Below are 19,011 nucleotides of genomic sequence, written 5' to 3'. Positions count from 1 at the left end.
TTGGTCTGCTTGCAATTTCAGATTTTCTAGAAAAGAGATGGGTTCAGTATCTCTTCCAAACATTCTTGCTACTTGACACAGTGCTTTGCAAAACTTGATGAAAACACAGTCCATGCCATAGGGGACAGATGATTAAAAAGAAAAAAAGCTTTGATCTATTACTTCTGTGTCATTCAAGAGCAACACTACTGTAAATACTATTAAGATTTTACAGAAGTGTATACGAAATTGGAATATGTTACAAATATCAGAGGTAGAGACACAAGAGAACATCAAAGAGGAATGAGTAAAGGGGAAGAGAAAAAAAAACGTAAAAAGAACTTTTGAGATGGGCTAATGTTAGCAGAAAGCAGATTATTAGTTACTAAGGTGATGGGAGAAAAGGTTCTGTTTCATTGTATAGCATGGTCCAAAATGCAAATATTTTTGCGGGTGCAATTTAAACTTGGTACACTAGATTCATTATGGCTATTCATCTATGTAAGTGCTTTGGTAGACATGTCACTTTAAAAGCAGCTCGAGGGATATTACATATGTCTTGAATGTATGAGTTAGAATCATAGAATCATAGAATCATAGAGGTTGGAAGAGACCCTTGGGATCATCGAGTCCAACCATCTACCCTACTCTACAAAGTCCTCCCCTACACCATGTCCCTCAGCACTGCATCTAAACGTCCCTTAAACACAGCCAGGGATGGGGACTCAACCACCTCCCTGGGCAGTTTGGTCCAGTCTCTGACCACTCTCTCTGTGAAGAATTCCTTCCTAATGTTCAGTCTAAACCTCCCCTGTTGGAGCTTGAAGCCGTTCCCTCTCGTTCTATTGTTAATTACCTGTGAGAAGAGACCAGCCCCAACCTCTCTACAGTGTCCTTTCAAGTAGTTGTAGAGAGTGATGAGGTCTCCCCTCAGTTAGTAAGTTAGTAAGACCTATCCTGTAAGTTCCATGTACCTAGTTGCATATCTGTAGTTTAGGCAAAGCATCATCACCGCTGTTGTTGTGGTGGCACAGAATCGTAACGAGCTGCAGGTGAAACCCCACTGTTAGGTGTGGAGCAAATGTTTGCTTCGCAGAGCCATGCTGACTACGAAAACATCTCAGTCATCTCCATCATTGGGGTGGGTTTCCAACAGAAAGTAGCATGACGGGTCTTTCCCAGAGTAACTGAGACAGCAGTATGTACTAACTCACAGAATCACAGAATCACAGAATTGTGGTGGTTGGAAGGGACCTCAGAGATCGTCGTGTCCAACCACAAAAAAAACAAAACAAAACAAACCAAACCAAAACAAAACAAAACAAAAAACCCACACCACCCACCACCTAAACACACAACAACAACCAAACCAAAAAAACATCACCCACCCACTCAGCAGCCCACGACAAACCAATAATCTTGGGCACTAGAGCATGCCCTGAAGAACCATGTCTACACGTTTCTTAAATACCTCCAGGGATGGTGACTCCACCACCTCCCTGGGCAGCCCATTCCAATGCCTGACAACCCTTTCAGTAAAGAAATGTTTCCTAATATCTAACCTGAACTTCCCCTGGCGTAACTTGAAGCCATTGCCCCTTGTCCTATCATCTGTAACTTGGGAGAAGAGACCGACCCCCGTCTCTCTACAGCTTCCTTTCAGGTACTTGTACAGAGCTATAAGGTCGCCCCTCAGTCTCCTCTTCCCCAGACTGAACAACCCCAGCTCCCTCAGCCTCTCCTCGTAAGACTTGTGCTCCAGACCCCTCACCAGCTTCGTTGCCCTTCTCTGGACCCGCTCCAGCACCTCAATGTCCCTCTTGTGGTAGGGGGCCCAAAACTGGACACAGTACTCGAGGTGGGGTCTCACCAGTGCCCAGTACAGGGGGATGATCACTTCTCGGGCCCTACTCACCACACTGTTCCTGACCCAGGCCAGGATGCTGTTGGCCTTCTTGGCCACCTGGGCACACTGCTGGCTCATGTTCAGCCGACAGGCCACCAACACCCCCAGGTCCTTTTCTGCCAGGCAGCTCCAGCCACTCTGCCCCCAGCCTGTAGCGCTGCAGGGGGTTGGTGGGACCCAAGTGCAAGACCCTGCACTTGGCCTTATTGAACCGCATTCCGTTGGTCTCGGCCTATCCATCCAGCCTGTCCAGATCCCTCTGCAGAGCCTCTCTACCCTCCAGCAGGTCAACACTCCCACCCAATTTGGTGTCGTCTGCAAATTTGCTGAGGGTGCACTCGATCCCCTCGTCCAGATCATTGATAAAGATGTTGAAGAGAACCGGCCCCAGTACCGAGCCCTGTGGGACACCACTCGTGACTGGTCGCCAACTGGACTTTGCTCCATTCCCCACCACTCTCTGGGCTCGGCCCTCCAGCCAGTTTTTAACCCAGCGGAGAGTATACCCATCTAAGCCATGGGCAGTGAGTTTCTCCAGAAGAATCCTGTGGGACACTGTATCAAAGGCCTTGCTAAAGTCTAGGTAAATAACATCCACAGCCCTTCCTTAAAACTCATCACAGGCTAGCAGCTAAGCTGGTAACTGATTCCAAACCTTTACCTGTTGCTTCTGCATTTCAGTCTTCTGCATCCGGTTAGAGGCTGCCTTCATCATTGCCTGGCCAGCAGATGCTCAGTTTCAAAGTTTAATTTCTACCAGTAGATGTGGTAAGCACCCTTTCCTTTTTTCTTACATCTGCAGATCCATTTATACAGAAAACATGGTTATTAATTTTTTATTCCTATTTCTATTAATAAAGTGAAATATATTTCCCACTCCTTACTTCAAGAATCTAAGGAAGTGATCATGAATAATTATTTTCTGGCAACACAAATGCCTTGAAAATGAAGTTACTCTCTGCATGCATTTTCAGTAAAATATATTTACCTTACAAAAAATCAGGGACTAAATTAGTTTTTTTCATCTTCTCACATTAAGAAAATCTCACATACCAAAATATTTCAAAAGATACATTGATCTTGTTGAAGTAATTCCTTCTAAGCAGAAGCACTTGTTATCTGGAGGCCACCTCCTCCTATATAAATTCCTCCATGTATATAGATTTCCACAAGGAAATCTACAGGTACGTATGGCTCATGCACATAAAGGCACAAAAGTTCAAGGGGACAACGCACTCTCCTCCCCCAGTTTATAATGGCAATGACATTACACAAACCTGATTTTAAATTATGTTGTACTTTTTGCATGCTCCCTTTAACCTTAAGTAAAACCCTGTCCTCACACAGGCCCAGGCAATGTTGGCTGCCCTAAGCCAGACACTGATTTAACATTAGCAAATCTACGCAGGCAGAGAATGAAATCACTGAAGGGGATTTATGGAAAGAATGGGTTATATTATAAAGAAAATGAGAAAAAGCAGGGAAAATGTATGAGGAATCATTCCAAAGGGGAAATTATTTCAGGGTCTCCCTTTCAGAGACAATTCAGAAAAGCATTTTAATAGACTGATTTGATAACGGACATCAAGCATACATACATGAAAAGAGCAGTAAAAAACCATGCTCAAACATACTCTTGGAATGAGATGCTTTTGACAGCCACACATGTTAGTAATCACATCACATCCATTCCCAAATCCAGCAGATGCTCAGTCTGCTGTGTTCCACGGGTTTCTCTGGTGGCCTCGCTATGAAAAGCACGGATGATACAGGGGGTGGGATCTGATAACATCACTAACAAAAAGTAGTTCTTACAAAGCAGTTCTAGTACTTCCAAAGTAAACCTACACTAACTATAGACTGTTTAAAGAGGGTCCTGAGAAGCAGAAAGGCTGTCCAAAGGTGTAACCTAATATAGAAGGGGCAGCTCAATGCCCCAGGCTCTCAGCTTGGAAAGCTCAGGTTAGAATTTAGGAAAGCCACCTATAACCTTCAGATAAAGGGTAAAAGTCACCGCCTCAAGAAATGAAACAGTATCATCTCATCCATGAAAACAGGATGGGCTTCTGTAACTGCAAAGTTAAAACTCAAATGCATCGCTTTTTCTTAAAAAGGCATAGTAGAGAAATCAAGGCTCACAGCACGACAGTCACACTGTCCATGGAGGACTTCTAATATTCACTAAGCTCTCATCAGATACTATTATTTCTAAGAAATCCCAAACCACCATGTAGCCTTTTACACAGTGATACTAGATTAAATCTCATTCCTACACATCAGCAAAGATAACTTGGAAAATTAGCAAAATCAGTTCACCAGGTAAAAGTATTATGAAGATAAAGTGAAACCAAGAAATCACAGGATATAAAAACCTCAAAGGAATTGCTAAGAGATAAGCAAAGGTGCAGAGTGAAGCAAATACAAGAGAGAAGGGTGTAATAATAATGGACTGGAAAAAAATAACCTCTTAACTAACCAATTACCTACCTGATATTTACCTAGGATGACCCATATGTATTTAATTAGAAACATTAAACCTATAAATTAATCTGCTTCAGTTCTATAGCAATGTGACAATGACTAAGGGAAAAAGAAGTCTCCAAAAGCTGTTGGTTTTCACTTCTAGGACATGAGCCTGGAGGTCAGAGTGGAGCAAGGACATGGCACCTGGTACCTTTGTGCTTGAAAAATCACCAGAAGTTGAAATCAGCTTGTCTAGAACTGTGACAGAGAAGAAGGGGTCAATCAAATTTCCTGAGCCTGGCCAAGACCCATGGAAGCTTATGGGCATGGTTTCTGAAAGAACATTTAGGACGGAACGCTAGAGCCTGAGCAAGCTTTGGAGCAGGTGACATTCACCACTTCAGGAAATACTGCAGAAATCCCAGTCCTCTGTCAGACTCTTTCTGAAAAACTCTTTTTAAGCAGGAATTAAATCTGCAACGAGCATTCTAGATCACTTAACATTTAGAGATGTGGAAGTTTAGATATTGAGTTCCGATTTGGATGGCTACTTAGGAAAAGTACCTGAAAGGAAGCTGTAGAGAGACAGGCATTGGAATGGGCTGCCCAGGGAGGTGGTGGAGTCACCATCCCTGGAGGTATTTAAGAAACGTGTAGACATGGTTCTTCAGGGCATGCTCTAGTGCCCAAGATTATTGGTTTGTCGTGGGCTGCTGAGTGGGTGGGTGATGGTTTTTTTGGTTTGGTTGTTGTTGTGTGTGTAGGTGGTGGGTGGTGTGGTGTTTTGGTTTTTTTTTGTTTGTTTGTTTGTTTGTTTTTTGTGGTTGGACTCGATGATCTCTGAGGTCCCTTCCAACCACCACAATTCTGTGATTCTGTGATTCTGTGAAAAATACCATATTAACATTTTTAACTTCGTTTTTATCTCGGTTTACCTACAAATCTTATTTACTACTGTCATTAAAATTGCTGTATTGTAATAAAACAGCTAACCAGCAAACTAAGTTTTCTGTTTCACCTGTTAAACTCCTGAATTCATGAAGCTGCTGCCTCAATTCCTCCAAAGACAACAAGGCATGAAGCTGTAATTCACGTACCACAGTAACTCTGCTCTGTGCTCTCCACAGGCTGCCTGGGGGCACAGACAAGGGGAACCAAGAACTGGAGCCCACCACCAGCCCACCTCGTTCTGTTCTCTGTGTCTGCGCTTTTAGCTCCCACACTCGGGTCATTTGTTGGGGCTCCTGTGGCTCTGGTATTTAAGAAACGTGTAGACATGTTTCTTCAGGGCATGCTCTAGTGCCCAAGATTATTGGTTTGTCGTGGGCTGCTGAGTGGGTGGGTGATGGTTTTTTGGTTTGGTTGTTGTTGTGTGTGTAGGTGGTGTGGTTTTTTTTTTTTTTTTTTTTTGTTTTTTTTGGTTTTTTTTGTGGTTGGACTCGATGATCTCTGAGGTCCCTTCCAACCACCACAATTCTGTGATGCTGTGATTCTGTGGGAAATGGGGGGCTGGCAGCCCTCCTCCCGCCACACAATTCTGTGATTCTGTGATTCTGTGGGAAACGGGGGGCTGGCAGCCCTCCTCCCACCGGGCTCTCCTTCCCAGGGCGCAGGGCAGAAGGGCACAACTGGTCTGCTGGTTCCTCCCCAGTTTGAAGGCTGAGATCAGCGACCCACGGGCAACTCCATAGCCAGGAATCCTTCATCCTATCAGTATATTGTGTCACTGTCATGTATATCACTGTCATGTATATCATGTATATACACACCCTGTAAAAGCAAAGTGATTCTGTATCTTGCTTTGCTGCTTTCCCTCTCGTTCACGCCCTTCTGTTCCCTCTTGGGCACAGAATAATTTTCTTCTAGCTCCAAGTTCCTGTTTGCAAATGAGGGAAATGTCCTGTCGCCTCCAACAACTACGGAGGAGTGTATGGGCATCGAGAACTCAGAAAACAGCTAGCTTTCTGCATGGTCTCTGTGCTAAACATATCATTATCTTCTCAAAATGGAAGTTTCCAAGGAAACGAGAAGAAAAGAGGATACGAGAAATGTAAATGTAAAAGAGCAAAACAAATTGAAAAGTCTGGTGGTTTTTTTTTTTGTAAATTTCCATAAACATGTACGCTGTTATTAAGTTGCAATTATGGTCCATGGGCTTATAATAATACTAGTTACTTGGATTGCCAAGACCAAGCCTCTATCGTGCTTATAACAGCATATTCGCAAAGGAATTCCTGTTCCAAAAAATGATTATCTAAACAGACTACACAGACAATAAGAACCATCAACCTCATGTTCACAGAGTTGAAAAAATAAAATAAAAATTGTTAAGGTCATGAAGGAAATCTGTATTAGGAGTCAGAAAGTGATCAGAGATCTCCTCAGTACACAGTTAATTGACATAAAGACTGTGAGCAATGGCAGGCTCCCTCCTGGCTTGAAAATTGACTCCCCAGAAATGTGCAGTGGTTTATTGTTTATTGAGATAATATGGTGTATTTTCAGCAGAGGTGTTTGGTTTTGCACTTTCTTAAGAAAGTCACCAAGCTATCTTGACTAATTTTTTTTCTTCTGATAATCTATTAAGGCTTTGAAACAGACCCCTATGTCTCAGTATAATTTAAAACATATTGGGGTGAAGTCTCAAAAAAACCCATCCTAAAACCAACAAACAAACCCAAAGCAGTAAGGAAGGAAAACTTCATTCCCAGATAGTCTTCACTTACACAGACAAGGGCTGTTTATCGAGCTTTGAGTAGAAAATTGGACCAGATAACCTTCTGCAGCCCCCTCTAACCTGAATTATCCTATAGTCTCATGAGATTGCTGTTTTCGGGAATGTTTTCAGAAGTCATTTATGATTTAATTTACATAGAACATCTTATTACTGGCTTCACTCAGACTAAGTGGGAAGGCAATGGCACTGTGACCTGTAAAATCACTCTCAATCCCTACTGCTGGCAATGATTTGAATCTCTTCTCCGGGATATACATGTTATTTCGCTTGGACGACAGCCCACGATTAAGAAAAACAAGCAATGGACCTGGAGGAATAAGGAACCAAAGCCTAAAACTAATAACAGAAGAATGAGAATTCTTAGTTCATACAGACTGCTTTTCATCTGCCACTCTCAAAGCACGTGGCTGTGAGAGTTCTTTGACCACTGTGCCTGCAGCCAAAAAAGCCACGGTTATTAATATGCAGGCTTTCCCCAAATGCAGCATTTTGGTGCAGTTTCCACTGCACAAAACCCCCAAATTATTGGAGCTATTATCAATCAGCAGCAGAACATAGACTAGTGCAATTGTATACACCCTGGCTACCTTTTCAGGACATGTATAACTAAAAGCAGCAAGAGCTCCAGTTCACTCAAAATAGACTTTTATTACTATTACCATTTTATTACCATGGCTAATTATTACCATTAATAGATCAATAAACAGCTTTGCTTGGGCTTTGTTCACACGTTAACTGAGCAATTCCTCCCTGATAAGGAATCACATTGAAGGGCGATGTGAGGTGTGAGAGGTGAAAAGGTGAGAAAGCTGAGTCGCTGCAGTCTTCTCAGTTTTCTCTTTAACTTAAAACAAAGGGACTAGTCTATTCTAAGTGATTACTTGAACAACTGGGTGGGGAAAAGTTCTGACTTAGAAGATCACCTGTGGTCTAGGCCAAAAAAAGAACCACGATCTCAAGAAATCCATAGAGGTTTTGCCTCTGGCGTCAGTACAACCAGGATTGACCTTCCTCAGGAATACAAAAATGTGGTCGTTTTTGTTTGTTTGTTTGTTTCTTTGTGTGGGCACCATGCTGCAAGGATTTATATAGAAGGCTCTGTGGTGGAAGAATCCTCATGGGCACTGGGGGCCGTGCTGTGAGATGAATAGGGTGTCATCATGTATTTAGCAAATAAGGCACTCCTCCAAAAAAAAATAACAAAACCCCAAACCAAAAAAAAAACCCACAAAACAAACCCAGAGAAAGGCATGAAAAATTAGTTCCTCAGCTTAGAGGCAACAGATGGAAGCCAAGAACACATTGCTTAGAAAGAAAATGTATTGCCCTGTCCCCCACTGAGACAGAAATCCCTGCTGCGCTGTGTACACACCAGTCCAGGTGTTACGCACACACGGCAGTGGGACTCCTCCTTACTGCCTCGGTGAGAATGATCTGCCTTTGTTGTTTCTTTCTCTCACTTACAGGAAAAAAACCCAACCACCTCATAGAGTAGCCCTGGAAACTCGCTTTTCAGACCAAAAAAACTGGCTTTTTAAGAGAATTTATTTTTCCATATCAAAGGCGGAAACATGAAGACAGAGGTATCTGCGAAATACATTCAAACATTCCTGAAGAAATGCTTAAGAATGCCTATGTCTGGAATTAGTTATTCTTGAAGAAATTTTAATAAGTTATGATTTTGTGTGCTGCTTAATTTTTCGTTTAAATCTGGAAGCCAGGGTAAACATCTGCAATTGCAGTATGTATTTCTTTTATTGTAACATAAACGTATACTAACAAGTACAATTTCATCCTGAAATAATACTATGACACAATTAAAAACGGAGACCCTAACACTGTACTCGGTGTAAACTATGTGCTTTCTATGCCCGTTATCTCCAGCTCACATTCCCAGGTAAATTCTAAGTTCCTGCCCAAAGATACAGCCATATACTACTTTTCTGAAGCCTATGGAAGCAGGGGGCTTGCATCCATCAGCAGAATCACAGTACTTGAAGTTATGAACATGATTCAGGATCCTATACATTAAGGCCCAAGAAAGAATAAATTATTTTCCACTTTGCAGAGCCTCTGTGCTATGCTAAATTAAGCAAAATAATAGCAACAGAGACAAATCATGCATTAGAAATAGTTCAAGAACAGCAGGGAGGAGGGAGAGGAGAATCAAGCATTGCAGTATCTATTAACTAACGGGTTGCTTATGGAAATAGGGGTAAGATGCACATGCATGCCAAGTGAATACATATCTATAGCACCATAAGAAAATATGCCAAAATAAATTAATGAGGGAAAGCAGCTTCAAGTACAGCACTGTAAGCGTCCAGCCATTAGTTTCATCTGAAATGTATTTTAATTACTCCTACCACAATGAACTAATTTCACAATCACAACAGTATTTCCACTTATAACCCAGTCTTCATTAAGTAGCATTAAAGATTTATTTAACATTAATGCTATCATACACAACTAGAACACAGATAAAGCACTGGGTGCATATTAAAAGAGTTTGTAAAACTGAATTCCTTCTTTATGTCCTGCTTTACTTATCCTGCAACAACAAATACTTATGCATTTATCAGTTCCAGGTAAGTCTTGTTGAGGAGACACACACAGCAGGACTTTGACTGTTCTCTTCCAGCAAAGCTACGCAGCAAAAAAAGAAACTTCAAGAGAATCTACTTGTAGGCAATAGCATCTCCTACTTCTCAGGCAGCCACATTGCTGATGGTGCCAGTCTCTACAAGGTGTAAGGCACCTGATCACCCGCAAATACTCCATGTTGAAGAAACTGTTTTGGAGTTATTAGTGGGAAAATTCCAACCCTCATCCAGCCAGTGCCCTCGCTGACTGTAGCATATGAAAACTGACAAGCAGAAAAACAGATTGAAGTCCAAAGCAATTTTTCAGTGCCTCTATTGATTAAACTTTAAAAGTGATCCTGTTTACCAAAAGCCTCCTGCGTTAAGGAACAACAGATCTGAGCGAAGAACAAACCATTTTATGGTGAGACAAAATTCATTTTTTGTAGTCAGCAAAGAGGCAACGTTTCTGAAGGAAACAATTCCTTCTGCATTTTCAATTATTTGCCTCTTTGTGAACTTTAATGAAGGTGAAAAAAACATGTACGTTCACTGAACGGACTGGTCTAAAAGGAGCACCTGTTGAATTGTTCAGATAAAGCTCTTTAACACTGTATTGAACCGGTCTCCCACTCTCAGCCTACCTGGGGTGTTCAGCAGCCGCGACATCTTGCAAGAATAAGAGATGAACTGCTCACAGTACTCAGCGCTGCTGGTAATGGCAGAAATCTGGTCCATCGTTGCACTGTAGTTGAGCTGCAGCACCGGTAACTTTTCCAGGCTGTTGCCTCCCACAGAAGTCTGCATTTGCAGATCATGATACACAGTTGTCCACACTTTATCCTCTGAAAGAGAGGGGAAAAGGACAAGACAACAATCGGTGAGAGACAGACAGCAGAAATGAATTAAAATAAATCTAGGCCTTCGACAAAAGATAAATGTGTTCCACAAGCTGTTTTTTGAGGGGGCAGTGGGGAAGAAGGGCACTGCACATGAGAAGTCATCAGGTGAGAGCAGAGTTCCAGCAACTATGAAGCAATGAAAGGAAGAACCCCTGATTGCCTTCATGGTTTTGACAACCTCACTGTGAGGGGAGACTCCCTTGAGCAACCGATGAGACTTCCTTGAATGAGAAGGTGATGTACAGAACTGATAAGGGTGAGCTTTGGGTAGAAGGACACAAGGCTGGCACACTGAAGATTCAAGGTTTCTATGTAAGGAAAATTCCCTGTTCACGGGAAGTGGCTGTGGCTGGAGAGCTACGCTGCTTCGCAGTGCTGTAACAACAGGGAGGCACCAGATTCTTAGGTGATGGCATCATTTAGTGAGGAATAATGAAAACACTGCGGTTTATCAAGGTTTCCACATTTTCACCCAAGCTGTGTTCCTAAGGTAAACCAAAAGTACCGCTTACTGAAACCTGAGTATTTTACAGCAGCAGCACCATATGGCCCCACTGATCGTGGTTACGGATATCAGCGTAAGAAGTAACAGAAGTAGGAGACAAGGGAAATAAAAAAGCTTCTGTTTAGGTCGCATAAAGCCAAAAGGAAGGGGGAAGGACAACCTCATGTTGGTGACAAGAAATACAGTAGCATTGGCTGAATCTCAACACCTCCCACAGCCTAATGCATGTGCCACAGGTGTGTAACACCCAGCCTACACCAGGCTCCGCTCGCATTGTACTGCTTGGAACTACTCAGCAGCAAGTCACCAGAAGTGTTACTGCCTGCCATTTGTCAGGAGTTACCAGAGAAGATTTAAGATGAGGCATCATAATAATGAAACAACACGCTCCTCTTGCTGGAAGGTAGTTTAGAAAGGAAATAAAGAAAAGGCACAGCAATTTTCCTGTTACAGACCAACTATTACTTTTTCTTAGAGGGACATTCCACAGAACCAAAACAACAAAAAAAAAAAAAAAAAAAGAGAGAGAAAGACATAAGAAAGGCATAAGAATTAGAAAAAATAAATATAATTCAGTCAATATGACTGATACTGCCTTCCTGTAAGAAAGCTATTCTATCAACTAGGTGTGAAGAACTTTTAAATTCAAGTTGACCAGCTCCCAGTGTAAAAAACTACTGTCTCAGCTGATACTGGCTACTCATAGTGTCCATCTCAAATAGCCAAGGGCAGAAATGGGCCAATCTTCCTCTGTGTTACTACAAAAGACTGACAGGAAATAAAACCCAGAAAATTATCTTTTTTCTATAGATTATCAAATTGCAACAAAGTTTCCTAGAAGCGCGTCAGGTTATGTCACTAATTTTTATCATGTATAGTTCTTTGACATTGTAAGTTGTTTTTCTGTTTATCTTTTAAATTTTCTTTCCGTAGCTTTATACACTTCTACTACCAAGGGCTAAGTCAAAGAAAGGCATCTTGGACTTGGAATGGGCAATGCAGAACTTTAAACAAATCTATAAGAATCAATTCTGGCCCCTGGAACCGGTGCCACATTGCACAAGAGCCCCGTTCCCCAGAGGAACCTTTGCTGCTGCCAGTTCAGATGTTCTTGTGGAGCACCACCACGGACCACAGCCGTCCTTCCAGAGGCACAGGGACGACAACACACACGCTGCTCACTTTGCTGTGTTTATCACAACAACAGATTCTCCAGAGAGATCATCTGGCAGTTTCAGAGAATACTAATTCACCTGACAGATGCGCCTTACAGCAGTAAAACCCATAAAATGCAGTACAGAGGAGTATGTTTTCAGTTCACCTATGTAAATCTCGTACCTGTTAATGCAAAGCTCTGAGCCATTCCAAAACTTGTGGCTTCAGTATCTTAACTGCATGAAAATACTTTGACAAACTGAGGCACTCTCCAAAGTACTTCAGTACTTCTTCACCAAGTTGACAGAAATGTGCTCACATGCACTGAGGAGCTTTGGGTGCGACCCAGAGTAAAGTCATTTTTCCATGCTATGATTATTCTTATCTCCAGGACTCTATACTCCGACTTATTTTCCACTCTTAATTTTCTCTGCAAAGCGTCAGGCGATTTTGGATGACACGGAGTCATGTGGACCCATGTGTTTGTAACTGATACGGGGTAAGTCTCTCTAATCAAATGTTGGGAGATAAGGTAAGCAAAGCAGATGGATCCTCCACAGGGAGTATGCATCACTAGCCAAATGAGATGAAATTCAGCAGGTGATGCAAGATGGTAATTATTTTAATATTCATATCTTCAGTCCAAAGCTGTATATCAAAAACAATGCTACTCTTGGACCAAGAAAATAAAAATTAATAAAAGAAAGGGGAAAAGAGGAAGAGGAATTCTTATTTCCATTTTGCTTTAATCCCACTCTCTGTACAAGTACAGAGTAAAAAATTATAATTGTCACCTGTCAAGTTATACAGAGAATACAACACAGTGCTGCTGAGAGCCTGGGACGGAAGTTTACTGCAGTTTCATTTTCAAGAAAGGATGGAGATAATGTAAACACTCACTGACAGCAATGTCTCACTCTTGGCAGAAAACACTGTCCAAGTAAGAGCTCTAATGTGTTAGTCAGGCACGGACCCGGCCAGTGAGAGCCTCTTCTTGGATTTCTGAGCCAGCAAAGACTCCTGGACTAGCCATGGGGAAGCCATAGGAGTGCCATTAGGCACCCACGTCTGTGAAGGGTGTTCCTTGTGAATACTGGATTCTGGCCAACGTAGCTTTGAGTCTTCCCCTCCTGGTGAGGGAGTTTCAGGCTTTACTGTGGTACACTGTATGAAAGAAAACAGAAACATACTCGTGGATGGGGCTAGGTTGCCTTTATTTCAGTCAGACCTATTCTCTGAACCACTTAAAGATCTTTCTGTCAAAGAACGAGTACTACTCATAGATAAAAGTTGGTTGTACCTTGTAATGTATCTATTTATAAATATTCATACATGTCCATAAAGTCAATAACCATTTCTAGAAAAGCACCTCAGTCTCTGTCTTCCCACTGTCTAGAAGATGACGGGAGATGGATTGGGGTATACCTGGCCACTTACTGGGAGAAAATCTAGCTCCCATTTCACCTGCAACCAAGTTGTTTATAGAGTGGCTCAAATGACTGGAGAGCACCTGATGACAGTAAGGAACAGATTACCGGCCTACCCATGCACAGGGCATTCCTCTGCCCAGCCTGGAATCAGTTATGTCAGACACGCATACGACAGAAGCAAGAATAATTGCAAGCTGGCAACTCCTTGGCGCTCAGCAAGCCAACTTGTCCAAAATCTGGAAGCTGAAAGATGTGCAGGTCAGGGGCAGAGAGCACGTGGAGGAAAAGCTGTGGCTGCTGTAGAGGAAGGAAGCTCCATGGGGGATTTTACACTCTTCACGCATTTTTCTGATTTAACTAAAAAGCCCTGCCGTGAGGCGTGGGCTGAGACAGCCTGGAACTACAGAGTCTTTACTCAGCTGGGAAAACACATGGACACAGTTAAAAATCCATCTCCCCTCCCCACCCAGGGCTGCGTCTCACACAGTTATACTGCTTGCCAGGAAAGGCTGAAAAGAGAAAGTTGCCAGGCAGGAATCTCAAACGGAAGCATAAGAGCTCCCACCTGTGATCACTGGGCTGATACCAGCTTTCCCACTGGAGGAGAGGGTACCAACACCCGCTAATTGCTAACTCACTAGGCTTAGAGAAGGCTCTCCCAGATGATCACTTCCTCATTCGAATTCACTTCTTCTTAGCTCTTTTTCAATGCCGCACAGTGTTCCCATTTTACAGGAAAGCAGATAGGAAAAAGTGGTTCTTTCATTGTTTTCTTTTTAGCAGTGTAGGAGGAGCCTAACATTTTTTGAACAGAATGCAGAAAACCAGTAACCATAGATTCTTAATAGAATTCATAACGATTTTCACTAAGAACAATCTAATGAGATCCAAACTGCTAAGACATTTGGTACAATTATAGAGATAATAGGCTCCTTGTTATTTAGCATATACATCACTCTATGGTGAAGCCCTTCCTCTCCCACAGATAGATACTGTAGTAAGATTAGGTTCATTAATTTAAGAATTTTTTTTTTTTTTCTAAAATAAGGGAAATTACAATCTTTCCTCAAAAGGAAATTGAAGTAACATAATTTACTTTCCTGAAAAAACCTTTCAATTGCAATGACTTACAGTCCTGCCCACTCAATAGTTGCTTTTCACTAATAAAAAGCAAAATGTTTGACTAATAATGAATTAATACTCAAATAAAAAGTGAAAAGAATTTTAAAATTTCCTTGATCACCAGCTACTCATGTGATCAAATCAAACATTAATGCAAGGGATTTTTCCTACTTCATATTTAACATATTTTATGATGGTGGTGATAGTATTTAACATGGTGTTGCTGACTATTTTCCAAATGCTTGATTTCTCCTGTTACTGAATTTACCTCCTTCATCTCTTTGGTGCTGACTCAAGCAAGAAAACCTGCTTCTAATAAGCAACTCAAGTAATCTGTGTTAATACTAATTGACTGGAAATAAGTCCAGTATGTATTCCACAGGTATGGACATCTTTTTTTCCCTTTTAATTTACTCTACAGCTACAGTTATCACAATTAGAGTTTTACTTTTTTGGCAATAATGGGCTTATGTTCTTAAGACATTGTTTTATTTGATATTTTCAAGAAATCAGAAAACATTTTTATTTCTCAGGAAAGATCATTCTCCCCCTGATGAAATAGATCAGTAGCAATCAAAAATTTGATGGATGCGCTTTCATGGTAGTGCTGACAGCCTTGAAAAATGTCAGCTGGCATGACTAGTTTCATCATACTCAGCCACACCTTGATTCCTGGTTGAAGCCTCAGAGAAGATGGCTTTGAGAAAACCTGAGTGTATCAAATAATTCCTCTTCCTTTGATGACTACAAGTCCAAAAGGGAAGATTGCAAGTCCACACCAATAGCCATGGCATGCTTTGTCCATCAGCCATATGCGAAATGGACGTGCTAAAACTTTAACCCTCAAGCCGATGGCATTTCTTCTAGACAGCTGTCTTCTTGATCACTAACACAAGAGAGGCTAATTACTATTTACCCAAAACGTTGCCAGTAGACAACATCTCTTCCTGTTTGGCACACAAACTTGGTATGAACTTGTAGGAAGACGAGTGAGGATAAGGGGTCTGTGCTGATGAGCAGTCTACACAGCTGATACCACTCATCTGGGTCTTCTTTAAACCAGCAGTGCATATTCAGTGTTCAGAAGACACGGAAGGATGGGATGGGATAGTTAGCTGAAAGCTCAGTGAACAGTAAGGCAATGTAAGGCAATACCTATGACAAAGACAGAGGGAAGTCATTTCAAGATGTAATAAAAATTATCCCCATCTCCATCTGCTGCTGGGTGCTCCGCATTTGTTGTTCAGAATTGATGCCTGTGGGCCCTATTGGATTTCTAACTACTATTTGACAACTGTATTGCATCAACATTTAGGAATGTGTTTCCTTCGCATATGCCAGCCCGGAGACAGCTCTTTACTAGACATCATGTTTTTTACCATCATCAGTGCATTTGTCACTTCAAATTAGATTACTGCAATGTGTTCCACAATATGCTACACTACAAATCACTCAAGAAACTACACAAGACAGCCCGTTTCGAAGTGGACTACTTTCTAGGGAGGATAAAAATTACAATCGTAATCATCTCATATTATGAGATCTCAAATTTTATTTTCTCATGAGAACATAGTTGGTATTTCAATTCCTGTTGAATTGTGTGGGATGGTACCACAACAGTCATTAGCGACGTGATTAAACCAAGCCTTTTTTGCAGCAATGTTGTAGTCACAAGATCTGATGTGTACAATTGATGTAGAAAGAAATTTCAGTAGACAATACCCTCTTCTCCCTCCTTCTCCTTTTTTTTTTTTAATATCTCTCTGTATGTGTACATATATAAAAGTTTAAAACTATATATAGCAATTTGAAAGTAATTCTGCTACAGACTTCTAAGGAGCTACAGCTGGTTTATAAAACTGAAAAATGTATGTTCAAGTGAAGCTAATAAGTGTTTTGACAATCTCGCCTGAGATTTGCAAATGTCAATATTGCAGTAAAGTTACTCTGGTGATATGAATTCTATTGCTCTCATCTTACTAATGTAGAAAATGGGGTTTAGATCAGAAAAATCCAATATCCAGAAGGAAAAAAAAAAAAAAAAGAGTGAGTGAAGAGTGTTCTTATGGAGTGAATTCTATTGAAATCGAAGTCAGTAAGTTTCTTAATCTATTTACGTGGGGAATAGGATCAAGCCCAAGATGTAATTCAATCCTTCCTGCAGTAATTTTCTCCTCTTACCATTCCTTTCATTGTTTCTTCATCAAGATAATAATGAATCTTCAAATTTAATTACCAACTACTGATTGGATATTTTCCTTTTTACTTACATTGTCTTCTGAGACAATGACACTGCACACTTCCCCTTGCATTTGTGTAGCCTCAGCAAGAAGAAAACTTTACTTATTTTGTGAAGTTACTGTGATACTGAATGGCATAAGTTTATATTTTAAATAAATACATAAATGAGATGCTTTACTAGATACAGTGGAAAAAAGTGACCAACGTAATATTTTCAGGGAACCAACTGTTATCAGAGAAGTGATAATGAAATGGCTGTTCCAACACAACTTGTTAGAAACCTGAAGGGACATTACTGAAATGGGAAGCAGAGGATGACTTCTCTGGATTACTAGACATGATTTCAAACCATTCCACACCGTCATATGTAAAAGGCTAATGCCAAGAATATCTCGAGAAACAGAACACAGGTCACTCATGCCTTCAAAGAAAAAAACACCCTGCAGCAACATAAAACATTGTTATGCTGAAAAACAGTGCCTGGAGGGAAAAGCTTAAATCAGATTTGGCCCCTAATGTAGAAAATGACCTCATATGGGTGTTAATATAAACAAGAGTTTAAAAATTAACATATACTGGAAGAAGCCATAAATAATGAGACACAGTCCAGCCATATGAAGGAGGACTCAGATGATTTAAGTGCCTGGTCTAACAGATGGCAATTACAGTTCGGTTTAGATTAAGGAACATTAAAGTCAAAACCAAAAGTCATGAAAGAATTAACAGTATGGTTGTTTTCAGTACAGTGAACACAGTATGGGCAAGGGCTGGAAATTTTTTTTACAGTTCAATAACTGAAGAATAGACACTGATTCCACGTTCTGAGGAGTGGCCTCATACATCACCTCACCTCACCTCTGGTGAGGCCTCACCTCGAGGGCTGTGTTCAGTTCTGGGCCCTGCACTACAAGAAGGACATTGAGGCTCTGGAGCGTGTCCAGAGGAGAGCCACCAAGCTGGGGAGGGGTCTGGAGAACAAGTCCTATGAGGAGAGGCTGAGGGAACTGGGCATGTTTAGTTTGGAGAAGAGGAGGCTGAGGGGAGACCTCATTGCCCTCTACAGCTCCCTGAAAGGAGGGTGTAGAGTGGTGGGGGTTGGCCTCTTCTCCCAAGGGAATAATGACAGGAGCAGAGGAAATGGTCTGAAGCCACAGCAGGGGAGATTTAGATTAGATGTTAGTAAGAATTCCTTTACTGTGATCAGGTGGTCAGGCACTGGAACAGCCGGCCCAGGGAGGTGGTGGAGTCACCATCCCTGGAGGTATTTAAGAAACGTGTAGACGTGGCACTTCAGGGCATGCTCTAGTGCCCGAGATTGTTGGGTTGTGTCTGTTTGTGGTGTGGTTTTTTCCGTTTGGTTGGTTTTTTTGTGGTTGGACTCAATGATCTCAACGGTCCCTTGCAACCATGAAGATTCTGTGATATCAGGCCACTGACATCATACAGCTGGACAGACCAAACGCATGCATCTCTCTTAAAGGGTCTTTCACTCATTTTAGTGTATCATGGGACCACGTGCACTTACAAGAAATCAACTACTGCCTGATTTTTTTCTTTTACAAAACAACATAGCAAAAATCTTTACCTATAATCGTAAACAGGGCTCCCTAGAATCACTGAAAAAAGCACCACATTTTAAAACAAATATTCTAAAGGATATCTTAAAGAAAATATTTCACAATGTTAGCCTGAACCTCAAGAAACCATTTCCTGAGCTACCTTGGCTGAAAAGTCAGGTCAGTTCTCATTTCTCCTCTCCTGAAGAGGCAGAAAGAAGATTAATACAGGTCTCAGCTGTTACGACTACACAAACATTTTTTTTCTTCCAGCAGCTTTTGAGTGCTTGAATCCTACAGGTCTCAGCTGTTACGACTACACAAACTTTTTTTTTCTTCCACATACTCTTTTTTTCTTTGACATACTCTTCACTGATACAACTTAATTCTCACCAGAACAACATCCTCCACTCTCCTCTCTCCTGTCCTGCCA

The 19,011-nt window shown here is 41.4% G+C and overlaps 1 protein-coding gene across 1 annotated transcript in view; it reads right to left on the bottom strand.

Annotated features, from left to right (window-relative positions):
• Nucleotides 1–19,011, bottom strand: part of CNTNAP2 (contactin associated protein-like 2) — a 1,244,457-nt gene that overhangs the window by 349,569 nt on the left and 875,877 nt on the right. Inside the window, exon 13 of the mRNA XM_014946966.1 lies at nucleotides 10,312–10,512. Coding sequence (XP_014802452.1) covers nucleotides 10,312–10,512 — 201 coding nt within the window. The remainder of the gene's footprint in view (nucleotides 1–10,311; nucleotides 10,513–19,011) is intronic.

Source organism: Calidris pugnax, unplaced genomic scaffold (genome assembly GCF_001431845.1).
Source record: "Calidris pugnax isolate Ruff unplaced genomic scaffold, ASM143184v1 scaffold71, whole genome shotgun sequence".
Classification (NCBI taxonomy): domain Eukaryota; kingdom Metazoa; phylum Chordata; class Aves; order Charadriiformes; family Scolopacidae; genus Calidris; species Calidris pugnax.
This window is presented reverse-complemented; position numbering and strand designations above follow the sequence as displayed.